This window comes from Podarcis vaucheri (assembly GCF_965113315.1).
Source record: "Podarcis vaucheri genome assembly, chromosome: 13".
Taxonomy (NCBI): Eukaryota; Metazoa; Chordata; class Lepidosauria; order Squamata; family Lacertidae; genus Podarcis; species Podarcis vaucheri.
The window spans coordinates 44,799,388-44,818,926 of NC_138751.1; the positions used below are offsets into that span (position 1 = coordinate 44,799,388).

Here is a 19,539-nt window from a genome sequence, read left to right on the forward strand (position 1 = left end):
TTGCCAAATGAGGCAAGTCACTCTCATTGCTCACCTTTCATAATTTCTTGCCTTCCTGTTATCCATGAGGGGGAGCCGAGCATGGTTTGCTCAGCATACTGAATCCTCTTATCAAGGGCTAAATTCCAAGGGCTAAATACGTTTTAAAAAGGTGAATTAGTCAATATAAACTCACAAAAACTGGCATATATACAGAGCAACGCAACAGGATTCAAATTCCACATGTTGTCATGAATTTGAGCAGCCCTATGCTATACAGTAGGGACGCGGGTGGCGCTGTGGGTTAAAGCCTCAGCGCCTAGGGCTTGCCGATCGAAAGGTCGGCGGTTCGAATCCCCGCGGCGGGGTGCGCTCCCGCTGCTCGGTCCCAGCGCCTGCCCACCTAGCAGTTCGAAAGCACCCCCGGGGGCAAGTAGATAAATAGGTACCGCTTACCAGCGGGAAGGTAAACGGCGTTCCGTGTGCGGCTCTGGCTCGCCAGAGCAGCGTTGTCACGCTGGCCACGTGACCCGGAAGTGTCTCCGGACAGCGCTGGCCCCCGGCCTATAGATGTGAGATGGGCGCACAAACCCCAGAGTCTGTCAAGACTGGCCCGTTCGGGCAGGGGTACCTTTACCTTTACCTTTATGCTATACAGTGGGACGCGGGTGGCGCTGTGAGTTAAACCACAGAGCCTAGGACTTGCCAATCAGAAGGTTGGCAGTTCGAATCCCCGCAACGGGGTGAGCTCCCGTTGCTCGGTCCCTGCTCCTGCCAACCTAGCAGTTTGAAAGCACATCAAAGTGCAAGTAGATAAACAGGTACCGCTCTGGTGGGAAGGTACACGGCGTTTCCGTGCACATGACCCAGAAGCTGTACGCCGGCTCCCTCGGTGAATAAAGTGAGATGAGCACCGCAACCCCAGAGTCAGCCACGACTGGACCTTTATGCTGTACAGTGGTACCTTGGGTTACATACGCTTCAGGTTACAGACGCTTCAGGTTACAGACTCTGCTAACCCAGAAATATTACCTTGGGTTAAGAACTTTGCTTCAGGATGAGAACAGAAATCATGCTCCGGTGGCGCGGCAGCAGCGGGAGGCCCCATTAGCTAAAGTGGTGCTTCAGGTTAAGAACGGACCTCTGGAACGAATAAGTACGTAACCAGAGGTACCAATGCACAGGACTCAACAGCTGACAGGCTCTTGCACTCAGCAGTAGCCACCTCGGAAATTTGACTTCCGAGGCACGTTCGAAAACCGAAGCATTTACTTCTGAGTTTACGGCGTTCAAAAACCGAAACATTCGCCAACAGAGACGTTCGGAAACCAAGGTACCACTGTATATTGCTGGCAGCGGCTCTTGTTTCCTGAATGGTGAGCAGAAAGCACTATGTGCGTGCTCAGGGATGCTTCCTTGCATTTGCCAGGCCGCATGTCCACAATAATCTCAGGTTACTAACTGCGGGCAGGATCGGGCCAAGCTGCATCCCACGGTTTTCTGTGTGAGTGCTGCCTCGGTAGGCCGGCAGCTGAAATGCTTGATTCTTACAGGGGCCAAGAGCCAGCCGTGGGCTCAGTTCCAGCGCAAATCCGCCCGCCTGCCCCGCAGCTCCACCTACAGCCAGCTCTCGGCCTCCCTGACCGCCGCCAGCAGTGGGCCGGATATGAGGGGCTTCCCATCTTTCATCGGGGCTGAAAGCAACGGCAGCGGTAAGGGGACTGGGCCCAGATCCTGGGTGAAAAATGGTGAGGATGCGATACGGAATGTTGAAGGCTGTGGAACCAGCCCTTTAATAGTTTTCTGCCTTAAAGCAGTGGATTTGGGGGGCAGCAAACAGATTGCAGCCGCCAGATTTCTGGCCGGGATTCTGTTTAGATCTCATAATGCCCCTTTTTTTACAAAAAGCAGCAGCTGCATCAGTGGCCAGTTCATTTCCAGACCCAGTTCAAGGTGCTCACATGAGTGTGTAAAGCCCTAAAAATTATCTAGGCCCTCAAAACCTCAAAGACCACCTCCTTCATTGCAGACCCTTTTGGGTGCTGAGATGGACGAAGGGGCCCTCGTGGTAGTTCCTCTGCCCTCAGAGGCCTGGGAGAGGGCCTTATCTGTGGTGGCCCCTAAGCTGTGCAACTCAGAAGTTCATCCGGTACTTTTATTATACAGCTTCCGGCAAGTGCTGAAGGCACACACCTCTTTACCCTGGATTTTGTTACACGAGGTGTGTGTTTTTCTGACCCACCTTACATTTCTGATCGTTAAGTTGTTTCAAACTGTTTTTAATACTGTTGTGTTTTGCAACCTGCCCTGAGGGTGAAGGGTGGGTAATTAACAGCAAGAAGTTTGTTAGTACAGTCATACCTTGGAAGTCGAACGGAATCCATTCCAGAAGTCAGTTCGACTTCCAAAACGTTCGGAAACAAAAGCGCGGCTTCTAATTGGCTGCAGGAAGCTCCTGCAGCCAATCGGAAGCCCTGTTGGACGTCCGGCTTAAAAAAATAGTTCGCAAACCGGAACAGTCGCTTCTGGATTTGTGGTGTTCGGGAGCCAAAATGTTTGAGAACTAAGCTGTTCAAAAACCAAGGTACGACTGTATAGCTTTATCAACTGGACAGTTGGTTAGAGCAGTGTTTTTCAACCTTTTTTGGGCAAAGGCACACTAGTTTCATGAAAAAATCACGAGGTACACCACCACTGTGTGCGGAGAGGGAGATGTCAGAACCCTGCGGCTCTCTATGGGGAATCGGATGAGAGCGGACCGCCTGTCCGCTCTCATCCGATCCCATCCGATCTGATCCTTACCCAGGACGGATGGCAAATAGGGTGGGCGAAAATTTGACTTTTTTGTTAATCTTTCGAATTTTTCAATTTTTCCCATGGCACACCAGGCAACATCTCGCGGCACACTAGTGTGCCGCGGAACAGTGGTTGAAAAACACTGGGTTAGAGCATACTGCTGTTGACACCAAAGTCGCAGGTTCGATCCCTGTATGGGGCTGCTGAATATTCTTGCATTGCAGGGGGGGTTGGACTAGATGATCCTCAGGGTCTCTTCCAACGCTACAATTCTACGATCATTATAATAATAATAATTTATTATTTTAGACCCCGCCCATCTGGCTGGGCTTCCCCAGCCACTCTGGGCGGCTTCCCAAAAATACTAAAACACTGCAATACATCAAACATTAAAAGCTTCCCTAAACAGGGCTGCCTTCAGATGTCTTCTAAAAGTCTGGTAGTTGTTGTTCTCTTTGACATCTGGTGGGAGGGCGTTCCACAGGGAGGGCGCCACTACCGAGAAGGCCCTCTACCTGGTTGGGTGGGGTGCATGGGGGGGGACTTTAGTTTTTTCTGCCTTGGGAACTAAAGTATATTGGGATGTCTCTGGAGGCAGAAGCAGCTCTTTTCCTAACCCTTTTGTCCCCTCGCAGCCAACAGCACATGGCTGGAGCTGGTGCCCATCGTCGCTGTCAGCGTCCACCTCTTCACTGGCAACGGGACAGAAATCCAGCTCTCTGGCTCCGTCCACCTCTCTATCCCGCTGCCGCCTGACACTGCCGCTGCAGCAGCCACCAGCGTGCCGGCCTGGCGCTTTGACCTGAAGAGCGGTGAGAGCGGGCAAGATCCTCCTGGTCTGCAGACACATACGAACTGCTCAGTTCTTGCCACATTCCACAGGCACACAAGGCAGAGAGCCATGTTGCTTCCGTCGGAGAAAGCACCCTGCAGATGTATACAAGGGTCTTGTGGCGGGGGGTGCGCCAGCCTCTTTCCAGACCCCAAACAACTCCCCTGTCACCCGTGGCTGTGCAGTGCCATAAAACCACCTAAGTGCTTATAAAAGTCCATTAGCAGGACTCCAGGGGTAGGGAAGGAATTATGCCACATCTGTAAATGGAAGACTGGTTGGGAGGGGGGCTATGCTCTTATAAGGGGGTTATTATTGCTGGTGCTGAAAGCATTTTGAGGTGACGGCTGGATTTCTGCTTTGGGACCACCCGTCATTTGTGGCTGAAAGGAAGGGGATTATATGGACATTGTTTGTTTCTACGGTGCCCTGCTTGCTCCAATTTGCCTGGGTCTTCTTGGCTCATCTAAGGAATGAGCTCTATTGAAACCTCTGTAGCAGCACATAGTGGGTTCATGAGGAGCCACTAGGCCTGAAATTGGGGGGAAAGTTCCTGAGGTGCCCAATTGGGGCTGGGGGAGCCATGGAATCAAGAACTATGCCTGGGACCACATTGGTTCTCTAGGTTGCCTCTTCCTCCTTCGCATTTCTTCTGCACAACAGAATATGTGGCCTGCTGTGCTATCTACATTATCTCTCACTCACTCACTCACTCACACACACACACACCTGCTAGCCTAGCTGTATAGCTCTGTCCTAGCTTATGCCAACCTAGCAGTTTGAAAGCACACCAGTGCAAGTAGATAATTAGGTACTGCTGTGGCAGGAATGTAAATGGCATTTCCATGCGCTCTGGTTTCCATCACAGTGTTCCATTGTGCCAGAAGCGGTTTAGTCCTGCTGGCTACATGCCCCAGAAAGCTGTCTGTGGACAAACTCCGGCTCCCTCAGACTGAAAGCGAGATGAGCGCCGCAAACCCATAGTTGCCTTTGACTGGACTTAACTGTCCAGGGGTCCTTTAACTTTTATAGGTTTTGCAGGTGAGGGATGGGGCTGGTGAGTGGCCAGCCCTTCATCTGGGAAAGGGCTTGGTCCAGATGGCCTTTCAGGTTACTTCTGATTCAGCAGTTATTCTTTCTCTCAGGTCTGTGGATTCGGAATGGGACAGGCCTCATCCGCAAGGAAGGGAACCAGCTTTACTGGACGTTTGTCTCCCCACAGCTGGGCTATTGGGCAGCTGCCATGCTGTCTCCAACAACGGGTAAAATATCACCACCAAATTCTTAATTACTTTGCTGAAGAACCAGCCAGGAAGGTGCTAGCAGATCTCTTGTGTTAGCGGGAGTGCACATTCTCTGCACACCTGTGGGAATTAGCTTGGAATGTGGTATCTTGTGAATTAAGAATTCCTGAAAAATGAGTGCCTCTCAGTTTGCACGGAGTGGTTGCCAAACAAGCTCTGAATAAATGCAACCAGAGCTGGGATGGGTGACATGCTCAGAAAAGCATGATAAAAACTGAAAAAATGCAATAGAAATAAGTCTGGGATTAAGGGAAAGGGCATCTAGGGAGAACCAAAATGAATATGGGGAATAAATCCCTCCCTGCATAAATCTGCTCATATTTATATTTGTAGATATCCAGTGCTATTTTTCTAGAAAAGAGGTGCTGGAACTCACCATGAACACCTCCCTTGTTCTCTTGCAATTTCAATGGCACCCATCTGGGAGGTCCCAGCAAGTTCCCACTGGGAAAAAGCCCCGTATATAAATCTGCTTGAAATTATATTCCGCTAATCTGAGCATTTTTAATCAGTCCCATCTTTTGATGTTTTAATAAAAAGAAAGCCACGCATAAAATGTTTAGTAATTAGAAAAATTGCCTTAAAATTATAGGCATGACTTTAAATCAAGCTTTTAAAGAGCCCCCGTGCCTGGTTTGGAAATTTATAAAGTTGGGATTAAAAAACACACACACAAATTAGCTACATCTTTATGCCCTGCTGGATCAGATCCATGGTAACCCCATTTAGTACGTCATCCCATTTCCAACATAGATGTTTTAGGGAAACTTTCAAGTCAGCCCATAAAGAGGTCTCTTCGTTGCAGGGCTGGCCAGTGCAGTTGGAGGCATAAAGGACATTGCCACCTACCACACAATTTTCTTGCTCACCATCCTGGGTGCCCTGGCATTGCTGGTCCTCATCCTGCTCTGCCTGCTTATCTACTACTGCAGGTGAGTGCTGCTTGCCCAACTTCCCACTTCCAGCCTTGTCTTCTCAAACCACATTAATTTTTCTAAAGCTCACCCTCCCTATCGCTGCAAGGTCTTATTTACAGTGGTGCCTCGCAAGACGAAAAGAATCCGTTCTGTGATTCTCTTCGTCTAGCGGTTTTTTTGTCTTGCGAAGTAAGCCCATTGACGGATTAGAGGATTAGCGCTATTAGCGGCTTTTAGTGGCTTATCAGCTTATTGGATCAGCTGATAAGTGGCTTAGCGGCTTAGAAAAAGGGGGGGGAAAGGAAAAAAACCCCGCAGGAACTCGCAATACATTTTCGGCTTGCGAAGCAAGCCCATAGGAGATTTGTTTTGCGAAGCACCTCCAAAACGGAAAACTCTTTCATCTAGCAAGTTTTCCGTCTTGCGAGGCATTCGTCTTGTGGGGCACCACTATACTGTATTTTTGCTTTCATTTCATCTGGGTATTGTGGGGGTCGGGAACTGGCAGCCCGCAGGCTGGATCTGAGCCAATGGGCCATTTGAACCGGGCGCCAGTTGAGGGACCTTTCTTTCTCGAATGGAACTGCAAAAGGACTTCAGCTACTGGGGCTCTGTAGGGGAGGCAGATGGAAGCGGGGAGGTAGATGGAATGTTTCAGGCATCAGAGGAGATCAAGGACAAACCCCTTTTCTCCCCAGCGACCCCTTTAGATACAGCTCACAGCTGCGGTTTCTGAAGGTTTCTCTTTCCCTTTCCCTTTTTCACCAGGAAGGGTGAGGGAATTCAGCTAAGTTGGGAGTCAGTGCCTCAAGTTGCCAAGGGTGTCACGAAGCAGGTTTTGTTGTAGGTGATATACATATACATATACATATACATATACATATACATATACATATACATACACACACAAAAAAAAAAAAAACCATACACATACACACAGTGGTACCTCTGGATGCGAATGGGATCTGTTCCGGAGCCCCGTTCACATCATGAGCAGAATGCAACCCGCATCTGTGCATGTGCGGGTCGCAATTCGCTGCGCATGCGCGTGACACCATTCTGAGCGTCTGTGCATGCACGAGCGGCGAAACCCGTTCCGTTACTTCCGGGTTGCCGCGGGACACAACCTGAAAAGATTTAACCCGAAGTGACTTTAACCCAAGGTATGACTGTACACACACACACACACACACACACACACGTCCTTGGAATGCTTCAGAGATCTTGGATCCGGGAGACCTGAGTTCAAGTCTACCGCTAACATAATCTGGCTCTGGTCCCCATCAGTAAAATTGGAATTATAGACCTTGCGCCCCAACATTATTATTCATGGGAAGGAACCGCACTGCAAATTGGAGCCCTCTTGCAAATGATCTGTTCTAGTAGGGCCCAGGCACGAGTAAAGGCAGCTGAGCTGAGGATTGCAGGAATAGTCCTGAGGAATTTGACAGCTGTTGCAAGCACTTTGTTGCAAAATGTCAGGCAGCCTCTGGCCGATTAGTCATGGGTCCATTCCTTTCCCCTCCCACTCTCCCAAGGCTCTGCTCCTTTGCTCTTTGTCACCCAACCCTATGCCCTAGTGAACACTTCTGTGTAGTAAAAGAGGACAGCAGAACCCCAGAGAACAGGCATCCAGACACACATTGAACTAGGAATGGGGAGGAGGGACATTTCAGCCAGAGGTACCAGCAAGCACCTTTCACTTTAGAAATTAAGTGCTTTGCATGGTGGGTCTCAAACCCAGCTTGCTTGTGTCCCGGGGAAGAGGGTTCATTTCCTTCGGCCCTGAATGCCTTGACTTCTAAACTTCTTTAAGAGTCCATTCACTCTTTTACTTTTATAGAATTATATAGGCAGAAAGAGCTGAGAGATCATCTGGGAAATTCTCCTCTCACACCCCCACAGCACACAACCCTACATCCAAAAGGCAGGAGCATCCAATTATTAGTATCTAAATTTGTATACTGCCCTTCATCTGAAGATCACAATGTGGTTCATTGTGAGGTTACAGGGAACCAGGCAGAGGGCCTTCTCGGAAGCTGCGCCTGCCCTGCGGAACACCCTCCCATCAGATGTCAAACAGATAAACAGCTATGCGATTTTTAAAAGACATCTGAAGGCAGCCCTGCTCAAGGAAGTTTTTAGAGTTTGATGTTGCCCTGTGCAAGGCACATGTCTCTCCCCTGAGCTAGAGCACTTCTGCTATGGCTACCTGTGAATTTATCTGCACCTACATTTTCTTCTTCTTCTTCCAGTGCCAGTGTGGTGTAGTGGTTAAGAGCGGTAGACTTGTAATCTGGGGAACCAGGTTCACATCTCCGCTCCTCCACATGCAGCTGCTAGGTGAACCTTGGGCTAGTCACACTTCTCTGACGTCTCTCAGCCCCACTCACCTCACAGAGTGTTTGTTGTGGGGGGAGGAAGGGAAAGGAGAATGTTAGCCGCTTTGAGACTCCTTCGGGTAGTGATAAAGCGGGATATCAAATCCAAACTCTTCTTCTTCTTCCCCCTTTCCAGGAGGCTGTGCCTGAAGCCACGTCAACAACACAGAAAGCTCCAACTCTCTGGGGCTCTGGATGCCTCCAAGAAAGACCAGGCCACCTCCATGTCCCAGATCAACCTCATCTGCACGAGCCACCTGGAGACGGCCTCTTCCAACGGGGACACGGATGTGCACACACCCATCCTCAAATCAGCCTTCTCCTCTTCCCGGGAGTTTGAGAGCTCCCGGGAAGAGTTCTTCAAGCAAGTGTCCAACCAGAAAGCCCGCCACGCCAGCAAGGCCTCCATGGCGGACACTCTGAGCCAGCGGGGGGCCCTTAAGGACAGCTACGCTCAAGTGGCGGAGGGCTACTCCCTCAAGGCAGCCCGCTCCATGGATGTGCCCGGTGCCCTGGAGCCCCCTCTCCACGAGGACTACAAGCGCGGCTATTCCCACCAGCGCCCCGAGGACAAGAGCAAGCAGGCGCGCCACGACAGCAAGGGCTACTCGCAGGAGCCCCCGTCGCCACCGCCTCTCCCGCCTCCCTTCGACCATTACGGGGGCCACAAAGGGGAGCCCAAGCCGCCCGAGTTCATGATGTCGCAGTCCGTGGACCACCTGGCTCGCCCCACCTCCCTGAGCCAGCCCGGGCAGCTCATCTTCTGCGGATCCATTGACCACATGAAGGATTCCATGTACCGGAACGTGATGCCGACGCTGGTCATCCCGGCCCACTACATGCGCCTGGCTCCCTCGGACCAGCCTGCGGGGGGCTCCGAGAGCCAGCCGGACCTGGACCCGGGTGGCATGGGGATCCCTCACCAGTTTGTGTCCGGGGAGCAGCAGCAGAGGCAGCAGCAGCCCTTCCTGCAGCAACAGCTGCAGCACCCGCAATTCCAGCTGCAGCAGCACCCGGGGGAAGAGGCCGAGGGGAAGGGCTGGGGCCCCCACACGCAGTCCGTCAGCGGCTCCGTCACCATCCCAGTGCTGCTGAACGAGTCCACCATGGCCCAGCTGAACGGGGAGCTACAAGCCCTGACGGAGAAGAAGCTTCTGGAGCTGGGTGTGAAGCAGCACCCTCGCGCCTGGTTTGTGTCCCTGGACGGGCGGTCCTCCCAAGTCCGCCACTCGTACATCGACCTCCAGGGCAATGAGAGGAGCCGCAGCAACGATGCCAGCCTGGACTCCGGGGTGGACGTCAACGAGGCCAAGCCCCCCAAGAGGCTGAAGGAGGAGCGCCTGGCGCCGCCCGCTATGGGGCCCGCTTACTCCAAACTGGTCTTCGCCGACGCCGACACGGAGCCGAGCAGCAGCGAGAGCCGGACCGCCATCTGCTCCCCCGAGGACAACTCCCTGACGCCCCTCCTGGACGAGAACGCCGACCACCGGGCGGCCACCATCCCCCGGCGCGGGCGCAGCCGCGGAAACAGCTCTCGCAGCAGCAACAGCAACAGCGAGCTGCGCCGCGACTCCATGACCAGCCCGGAGGATGACAGCAACGAGCCCTCGGAAGGGACGGACGACCAGGGGGACAAGAAGAGCCCCTGGCAGAAACGCGAAGAGCGCCCGCTCATGGTCTTCAACGTGAAGTAGCGGGCAGAAGTGTGCGTGCGAGGAGGCGGGCGGGGGGATGGGTCGCTCTCGGTGCACAGTTGGGGGAGGGGAGCGGAGATCACCCGGACCACAGAGGTCAGGCTTCCCGCACGCAATCTTGGCGCCACTTCCTGCCCTCTCCATCTCGTCAAATGCTTGGTGGAACAGGAACCGCCCGGACTTTTGACAGGACAGACTGATGGAGCGAGAGGCGGCTTGCGGCCAAGCTGTACTCTGTGTTCTTTTTCCCAGCATGCCCCGCGACCACCCGATAAGTTTGCCTTGCCCAAAGCAGGTTAAGAAGTGCTGCATCAACAGGCTGAGCGAGTTGGGCCTCTTACCCTTTTCCACCGACATCAGCCACTGTGAGCCAGGCAGCAACGTGGCGCACAGGAACTGCCGTGTGTGTGTGTGTGTGCCCACTTCTGGGACAAAGCAAGTTTTGCTGCTCTGAGAGACCTGCTGCCAAATCCCAGGAGGTGGACATGGCCTTGTTCTGTGTGGCTCCAGTTCCAAGAGCCCCTTATCCCCACCCAGCCTTGGCACGGCCAGAACTAGCGTTGGCTCCTTGCCCTGACATTATTGGGAGTGGAGGTGAACTGGAAGGCATTACTGGGGCTCTTCACCCCCCCATTTTCCTTGGGGGCAGGGTGGGCAATTCGTAGCGTTCCTTTAAAAAAAGAAATTGTCCTGTGGATTTTCCAAGCCGTAGCATGGTTTGGTTGGGGGTCGGTCAAGCGCTCAAAAGCTCTAGGCTGATGCCCATCATTGCCTGTCGTGCCTCAGTGCCCCCAACAACCTGGGCGACAGTACCACGGACAAACCACGGTGGGTTTGGGGAGTGGGGGCACCTGTGTGGCAACTGTACATATGTGTGTGCATGCGTGTATGTCAGGGGGCGGGTGGGAGCCTGAGCCACGGCGTGCGTGTGGGTAAGCATGTCAGTGGCAGCCAACCTCGCTGCCAAACAAACTCCCTTGAGGAGTCACTTTTGTGCCCCCCCATCTCCCCACCCCACCCCTTTGTGCCTGCAACTCCTTGGTCTCCTCCAAGTGCCTTCTGGCCCCAAACGTCTCCCCACCACCACCACCGCATCCCCTCCCCACCCAGGCAGCTGTGAATGAAACCTTGGGTGTCCACAGAAGGGTACTGCAGACGGACCATCTGCTCAAATCTTCCTTTCACTCTAATCCCTCTTCTCTCCTGCCAGGGAGCGCTTGGGGATGGGGCGGGGCGGGGGGGGGGGAAGCGCAGAAGGAAAAAGTCACCCTCTGCCTCTCTCACAAGCCCAGCTGCCAACTGACTTAAGCCGTCAGCGGAGACAGCCTGGGCAGCTGCCCCATCCAGCAACATGGCAGCATCAGTGACCAATCTCCCAGAAAAAAAGAGCAGGACCAAATTGGAGGTGTTTGTGTGTACCGATGGAGGGGTGTGTGTGTGTATGTGTGTGTGTCTTACATCGTCGATGGAGGGGAGTGTTTGTATCATGCTTTATATATTTGGAGGGGGGGGATACGTAGCGTGTGCCTCCTCAGCAGCGCATCATTGGAGGCCTCGTTGACCACTGAGGGGATAGGGGATGGTTTTATTTGGGGAAGAGATAGAGGAACCACTAGCCTGAGGCTTTGTCAGCAAAACGGGGGGGGGGGGAATATGGGACAAATGGGGAGGGGTGGGGTGGTTGGCTGCAAACCTAAAAGTGTCTTGTGGGGGGGGGCTTCTTTTGAAACCAATGAGTCGGGCCTGACCCCTTCTGAAACAGTAGAGGGCCGCCGGAGAAGTCAACAGGTCAGAAACCATTTGGGAGGGGAGAGGGGAAAGGTTGTTGTTTCTGACGCACCTCAGCACCCACTGAAGAGAGGTAATAAAGCTTCACAATTCCAGCTGCAGACCCTGTCCTTCTGGAGCCCCTTCCCCACAACCCCAGGGCTTGCTCGCCATGTCTTAGAAGCTGCTGAAACCCCTGGGGAGGAGTTTTTTTGGGGGACAGGCGATGAGTCACTCCATGGTCGAGATAGCGAGGCCCTTTACATACACTCAGAAACACTTTGTTCTCCGTTCACCTGTTCCAGGGCTGAGCCTTAGCAATGAAAACAGGTTCTGGGGCTGAGCCCTAGCTCAATGAAACCCTTCTCCTACCTGAGTCAGGCTTTTCAGGCTGTTGCCCTGGGGGCGGGGGCAACTTTTCTTTTTCTCTAAATTCCCTTTCCTGGGCGATTTCTACTTTTATCTTCTTCCACAGCATACGTTTGTAGGATTTCTCTCCCACCCGCTTTTGCCGGTCCACCGCATTAGAGATAACTGTCACCCGTGGAACTCCCTGTTCCTTGATGTGGCTGTCGGCAAAGACTCTCCAGAGAGGGGACCAGGAGCCACCGGGAGCTGTTTTGCATGAGATGAAGATTTCTGCATGGAAGTCTGCACTGAAAACTGCAGAAATCCCATGTGTCATGCATATGTCTCTTTCCCAACTTGTACACATTAATACCTTCCGTGTGGGGGGGAAATAATCTTCTGTGAATCAGCTCCACACCCCAGCTGCTACTGTCTTTGACAATATCTATGAGTATTGGAGGAGCAGAAGAAAGCCAGCAGTGCTTTTTGCAGGCTGTGGGTGCTTAATGCACAGAGAGAATCCACTGAGCCATAACGGATTTCCCTGCCCTCCCCACTTTGTGGAATCCCCCCCCTTTTTTTTAAACTCTTAGCCTCATGGCCAGTCAAAGAGCATACATTGCTGCAAGTGCACTGCATATTTCAAGTGTCAACTATCAAAGTTTTCAAGGGGGTTGTGTCTGTTCCATCTCCTAGATCACGCCTTTCTCAGCCTGATCAGTACCAGCAAACCTGTCTCCAAGGTGGCTGGTCCTAAGCTACCGTTGCCATGACGTTGAGGTATCTCTCAGATCAATGCACATCTTGTAGGAATGTAGCCCTATACAAAGATGGTGGCACTGTAGTCAAACCCACAGGAAGTTATATATAGTTAAATGCAGTGGCAGAGCCACACCCCACAAACTATCAGGACCCCCCAGAACCAGATACCTCTTACTCCTTCCTGGTCCAGTGCTGTTTTCTACTACCTTTTTATAGTTGGAAATAAAAATACCTTGCACATAAAGGAAGCTGGGTAAGTGAGGGTGGTCTCTGACACTGATGCATCTTTAACTGTGGGGAATGCCTTTGTTTTCTCTGGTGACTCTGAACTCTCTTGTTGAAAAACCTTTTTTGGAGTTTTTTTTTAAATTTATTATTATATAAATATATTAAAAAAGTTGGGCAAACTTGGCAAAACTGGAGACTTGGTGGCAGCTGCTGGTGAAACCTCATACTTGTTCTTTAGAATGGTATTAATATATAAACCCTCTGAATTTATCAAGGTTTCATTGCATGGTGGTTGTTTCCTTTCCTAGGCAGCAAATCCTTCCCCCACTAAGCTCGGCTGAGTCTAGAGGCGAGCAGGTTTAGACTTAATTCAAAAGCAGCCGCATACAAACGGGGGTGGGGGACGGGGACAGTGTGGATTTACTGATGGGCTTGCAAGACTCTGCTCTTACATTTTATATTGAGCTCCTTCCCTGTTGGCTGAGAGAACTTCACCTGTTGAATTTGCTGGGAGCTGTGCAGCATTTTGGGGAGCGAGCACCCCGCTGAGGGAAAGAGAACATGGCAACCTCGTGTGGGATATAAGTGGAAGGAAAGTGGGCACTGTTCAGTGTGAAATAGTATAAATGTTTTGGCCTGTACAAGAGCGTTTTTTGTGCTGCAGAATACAGTCTTTGCGAGCTACCATTTTATGAGAAGACTGGTGATAGCAAAAGTGGGTTGCGTCAGGCTCTCTCTTGGACTCCCTACCAAGCCATTTTTGCCTGAGTGGCTGTGAAAAAACAGTGCGCTCAAGCATTTCGACCGCCTTTCTGTGCGTTGGGGAGGGAGGACAAAGGACCGTTCCCAATACAGCATGAGGGAAATGGAAAATTGGTTTGCCCAAGAGAGAAAAGATCAGAGGAATTGCAAGCAAGCTGGAAGCAAAGAAGCCAGATAAGGAAAAGAGTTTGCCCAGGGCTTGAGGCGGGCCTTTGCTAAAGTAGTTGTATCATTCGGCAAGGGCAGCTGGGGTTTCCCTCTTGCAAAACAGCAAGCAGCCACATCTCTGGTTGCAGGGCTTGAACTCAAATGCTTGCAAATGCGACCACTGGAATGTTCTACCACCTCACCATGCATGAATTCATGAAGCGACAATAGATGCAAAGGGAAATTCAGCCCCCCACCCCCACCCCAGCAAACTGGTGCTGAGTGCTGACAGAAATAGGAGTCAACCACTGAAAAACGAGGCAGATATCAATGGGCTTGGGAAAGGAATTTGGAGGTTTGCCTAAGAATCCAGAAGACAAACCTAAGCAGTAACATCAAGACCCAGCCCAAATGAGGGCTGAGCAATGTCAGCAGCTATAAAATACTGAGAGGCAGTTTTTGGGGGTGGCTGGTGGGTGGAATAGCCTACTGGCGAAGGAAAATGGCTGGCCATTGGAAGTTGAGACTGCATTGCGGCTTTTTGTCCCTTCTGATAAACTCTGGTAGCCCCGATTGCCTGTAAGATTGGCAAGAATTGAGTCATGCTTGTTGAGCTGGTGGTTGCTGCTTAAAGGAACGTCCTGGATATACCAAATAGTTTTTTTAAAAAAAATTAAAGGGTCAACAAAGGAAGCTGCTTTCTACTGAGTATCTAACTGCATTCCCAACGATGACTGACAACTGGCTCTTCCAAGGTTTCGGGCAAAGGTAAGGACAAGAAAGTCCTTCATGTAGTTTATGAACTCCGCTCCCACAAGAGGCACTAATGGCCATCAATTCGGATGGCTTCAAAAGAGGATTAGACGGGTACGTGGAGGGCAAGATTATGGTTATATTCTGCCCCCCACTGTTGGAGGTGGTACACCTCAAAATGCCCATTGCTGGGATTCACAAGTGGGGAAGGGTGCTGTAGCACAGGTCCTGTTTGCTGGGGCCCCAGAAGCATCTTGTTGGGGTTTTTTTGTGCTTGTTTGCCTCCCAAAATTGGGGATCTTTATTTTTTTTAAAATGAATTTTTTATTGGTTTTACAAAGTTTTTTAAACAATACAAACATATAAAAAGACATACAAACATGTATAATTTCATAACCTTTCTTTCATAAGCCTCACTTCTCAGACTCCCCCATACCTCCCCTTCCTGCATCCCGATGTCCAAAATTATTTCAGCAACTTCTAGATAATTTTATCAAACATATGTCTTCCTAATCTTTCCTTCAACTTAATCTTATATCTCTGTAATCTCCTTTTCTTTCTCAAAACCTCGGCATTTTAGCATTCATCAACTTTGTATCCCCATGAGAACACAAATGATGGACCACTGGCTTAATCCAGTAGGCTCTTAAGTTCTTGCCTGCCCTCTTGGAGTTTCCAGTGGCGGCTTTCCAGGACCTACCAGTTGTTGAAGACAGCAGACATGGGGGTATCACATGAAATTAAGTACCTCCCCTCCCTACGCAATATAGTGGGGTGTTTTGACAGTGCAAGAAGAGACGGTTTCTCAAGCTGACTTCCTCCCAAAAGCTTTCCTCCCATATTGCAACACCACAAGCCCCCGAGCACGAGCTCTTTATATAACACATGTAAGTTTACGGAGGATAGAAAAGAAAGCTTAAGGCAGGCAACAAGAAGAACCTTTCCCCACAAGCCCTAAATGGCACGTCTTGCGAGGAGCTGGGGTCCAGGATGCAGTGCAACATTGAAATTCAAGCTAAATATTAAATGGACCCACAAGATGTCGAATGGCAACTCCCATCATCACAGGTCCTGTTGTGTTTCTCAGTAAGGGAAGATGGGGATTTTGAGTTGTTTGCAGGTAAGGAGGCCGGTAGTTCTTCCGCTAGTCCACTTTTGGAACTTTTGCTGCAATCTCGATCGTGCCCCATATGCCCTGGCTCCTGTTCCTCAAGCAGCCCCAGTTGCACCCCTGATCTGCCAGACACACACGCCATTCCAGGTTCTGCCTGCTGCATCTGATTGCTGGGAGATTATATTAATGCTGAGATTCTACTTGGGTCAGTTTCTGGTTTCTGCAGATTTCCCCCAACCGCTGCCTTCCAGGGTGGAATTGAGAGATGTCCATAACAGTATATAGATAGTAGTAGTAGTAGTATTCTGCCCATCTGAGTGGGTTACTCCAGCCACTCTGGGCGACTTCCAATAAATTAAGACATCAAACATTTAAAACTTCCATATACAGGGCTGCCATCAGGAGTCTTGTGTAGTCAGATAGTTGTTTGTTTCCTTGACATCTGATGGGATTGCATTCCACAGCGCAGGCATGACTACCAAAAAGGCCCTCTGCCTGGTTCCCTGAAGCTTCACTTCTTGCAGTGAGGGAACCGCCAGAAGGCCCTCGGACCTGGACCTCAGTGTCCGGGCTGAACGATGAGGGTGGAAACGCTCCTTCAGGTATACTGAGCTGAGGCCGTTTAGGGCTTTAAAGGTCAGCACCAACCCTTGGAATTGTGCTCGGAAATGAGCCAATGTAGGTCTTTCAGGACCGGTGTTATATGGTCCCGGGGGCCGCTTCCAGTCACCCATCTGGCAGCCACATTCAGGATTAGCTGTAGTTTCTGAGTCACCTTCAAAGGTAGCCCCACGTAGAGCGCATTGCAGTAGTCCAAGCGGATTAAGGGTTTCAATGAGTTGGGTTTAAAAAATGCCCACAAAATAAGACTGAAGTTAGAGAAAGCACCTCCTCCTCTCTCCACTGCTACATTTTGTTGTAGTGTGGACATCCTAGTAATTGACTGCAGCTGGAATTCTCTGTTGATTTCTCTGGGTAGCTCTCACTGCCATCCCTGTGGAGATTTAAAAAAGGCTTATAAATGAAAACATGGGAATTATCTACCCAGACATTGAGATGTGCTATGGTGCTCCAGAGACCAGCAGGCTAAGCACATTGGGGAGCTGGGCCGATGGAAGGATAGCTCATTTATTGCTCATTCCCTAATTATACAATCATAAAACACAGCATGCAAAGAGTCATTAAAAGGGGGGGATCACCCACAAAATGCACTCTCAAAATGGGCATGAAAGCTGCTCTGAGCTGTTAAGAAATGACATTGACTCAGAACCCCTTTACAGCATTTCCCCTTTTAAAATTATTTGCAAAGTACTGTAAACTGCAATCTCTTCGTCCTCTAACTGCACCCACTTAAAGTTGCATAAAACACCAAGCTTCACAAAGGCACAGAACTGCTTGCAATAATAGCCAGATCTGTAGGGGTAAAGAGCCTAAACTAAGCAAAAAAGAAAATTCAGATAGAACTCTCTCATCCATGCCTACTTTCTAATTTTAACATTATCCCATGGACTTCACTGTTTAGTCATTTTAGGGCTAAACCCTCAGGTGGAAGAGAAGGGTGCTAATTCCTAACATAATTAAAAAATGCAGTACAGTCTGGGACTGGGGCAGTTTTGATGCTCTTTCTGCCCTTCTCAAAATAAAAATAAGCTATATCCAACTCAGCTAAGCTGAGACTCCTGCAGGAGTAGGGGATCCACGAGATGGATTGCTCCACCATAGTACATTGCAATAAAATAAAATAAAATACAAATCCCCTCCGCGCAGAACATTAGCAGGGGTCAGGGAGAAGGCGACTGCTAGCCCAGAATACCATCGATAACTCTTGTTAAGGGTGCAGGTTGATGTGAAAAACCTCTACATGCTAACGGGAACACGCTGCTGATGTAGCCCGACTATAGGAATCTGAGTGAAGCAGCGTCTTCACGCGCCCTCTAGAGGTCCTGCAGTTGTGCGCCCACCTATTGACTTTAAATGGCGACTTCAGAAGTTCTTTGTTAGAAGCAAGGAAAATAACAGGAAAAGGGAGCAAAAAATTAAGTTTGCCCCCCAAACCTGCCAGGAATATATTTAAAGATCTGCGGAGCAGCTGAACCCCAGGGATGGGAATGGCCTTCCAATGCTCGCTTGAAAACTGAATTAGGGAATTGCCTAATAATTGTCCAAAGGGTGTTTCATTAATCTGGATTCTTGCGCGAGGACCCAGAGCTCTTCCCTACAAGTAATACTTTTGAAACGGCGGCTTATTCAGTCAGTAGTGTGTAAAACTTGCCAATGCAGCTGGTTATAACGCCTGTGCATGATAGAACATGAATTACACCACTGGTAACAATGTACTGCAAACAGCATGCACGATTAAAGAGACTCTTAGGAAGACCTAGTAAGGCCCAATCTTTTTATGATCCTAATGACCTTTATCATCCTAAAGCCTAATTTACACGTGTTTCACGGCAGTAACGCTGCCGTTGTGCATATGCCATACAGACAACAACAAGATGGGAAAGCAGGGTAGCAATCGGCACGCTCTCAGAGGCACTCTTTCTTCGTTACCACTTCCGGGGCTGAGCCCCGGCGTGGAAAACCAGAAGTTCCGGCGAGCCTGAGCCGGTGTTCAGCCTGCAAAAATGAAATTAAAAAATATATTTTTTTAAAAAAGCCACACCTTCCCTTCCCTGCCTCGTCACGTGCGCAACAAAGCGCATTCGAACTGCCGGGGTCATGTGCGCGTTTTGCAAATGGACTTAAGCAACAGATCATATGACTGCCTCCCAATCTGCGGGGCGGGCCGGGGGGGGGGCAAGGCCCGCGATAGCAAAGCAGCCAACCAAAAAGGGGGAAAGGAAGGAAAAGCGGCCAAACAGATTGCAGGGACAGCGGCTCGGCCAATTCCATGGAGAGCCGGAGGCGTGGCCTTGCACCCGGGGTTTTGCTTTTGAGGCTGGAAGGAACCGGCTAGCGAAGGTCCTGCCGCGCCAGTCTTATTGCGGGGCGAAGCTGGTGCAAAGGGTGAGTTGATTTGGGAAGCCCCCGGTGCCTTGGGGGATCCTGCTGCAACAGCAGAGGGGTCCCCACCCCAGGGTTATTATCAGCTGCGCATGCAAGAGGTTGGGGAGTGAGTATACAGGAAGGGAGAGCTGGCTGTTTCAGTATTGCTTCCTGAGAGCAGTCAGGCTGACCCCTGTTGAAGACGGAATACTAGGCTCAGTGCAAACTCCTTTGCGTTTTTAACATCGTTGTCCCCTCTCTCTTTTTCCCTTTCCTTTCACCTCCCCCCAGATTAATAGGAAACTGAGCATTTCTCTCTGCCGTGCGCCTTCTTCCTCGCCTTGCAATATATATTGCAGAGCAGCTCACCAGGTGCCCTCATTACATATATTTAGGCTCCAGGAAGAAACATTCCTCTTCTCCCAGGCCTCTGGCTAATTAGAGAGTCTATGGGCTTTTAAACTGGGTGGAATTAGGCTTGGTCTGTTACTAAGTTACCAAACGTATTTTTTGTGTTTTTCTATTGTAAACCGCCCTGTGATCATCGGGTGACAAGCAGTATAGAAAATGTAATAAACAATAATAAAAAACACAGTCAGGATTTGGCCCTGGGATCTTCGCTTCAGTGCCAAGTGCTGTTCGATAATTAAGTCCTGCACTGTCAGCTCTGACAACGGCTGTAAAAGCCCAGGGGTCAGCCCCAGAGGATGGTTTTTTTCTGCTAAATAAATAACAGCAGCAATCATTCTGAGCTGTGTCAGGTGGGGCTG

At 50.4% G+C, this 19,539-nt stretch overlaps 2 protein-coding genes across 8 annotated transcripts in view; both read left to right on the top strand.

The window, feature by feature from the left end:
- The window catches only part of FAM171A2 (family with sequence similarity 171 member A2), a 45,487-nt gene extending 32,209 nt beyond the window's left edge, over positions 1-13,278 (top strand). For 5 of the 6 annotated variants that reach the window (XM_082194790.1, XM_082194792.1, XM_082194794.1 and 2 more), the window contains exons 4-8: positions 1,533-1,727; positions 3,411-3,587; positions 4,753-4,869; positions 5,717-5,843; positions 8,346-13,278. In XM_082194790.1, coding sequence (XP_082050916.1) covers positions 1,533-1,727; positions 3,411-3,587; positions 4,753-4,869; positions 5,717-5,843; positions 8,346-9,903 — 2,174 coding nt within the window. In that variant the 3' untranslated portion in view covers positions 9,904-13,278. The remainder of the gene's footprint in view (positions 1-1,532; positions 1,728-3,410; positions 3,588-4,752; positions 4,870-5,716; positions 5,844-8,345) is intronic. The other variant, XM_082194793.1, reaches the window with a different exon arrangement.
- Positions 13,279-14,499: 1,221 nt separating this feature from the next.
- GRN (granulin precursor) overlaps positions 14,500-19,539 on the top strand; it is a 34,568-nt gene continuing 29,528 nt past the window's right edge. The window contains exon 1 of one of the 2 annotated variants that reach the window (XM_082194817.1): positions 14,500-14,685. In XM_082194817.1, the coding sequence (XP_082050943.1) occupies positions 14,648-14,685 (38 nt within the window). In that variant the 5' untranslated portion in view covers positions 14,500-14,647. Of the gene's footprint in view, positions 14,686-18,561; positions 18,791-19,539 lie in introns of those variants that run through there. The other variant, XM_082194818.1, reaches the window with a different exon arrangement.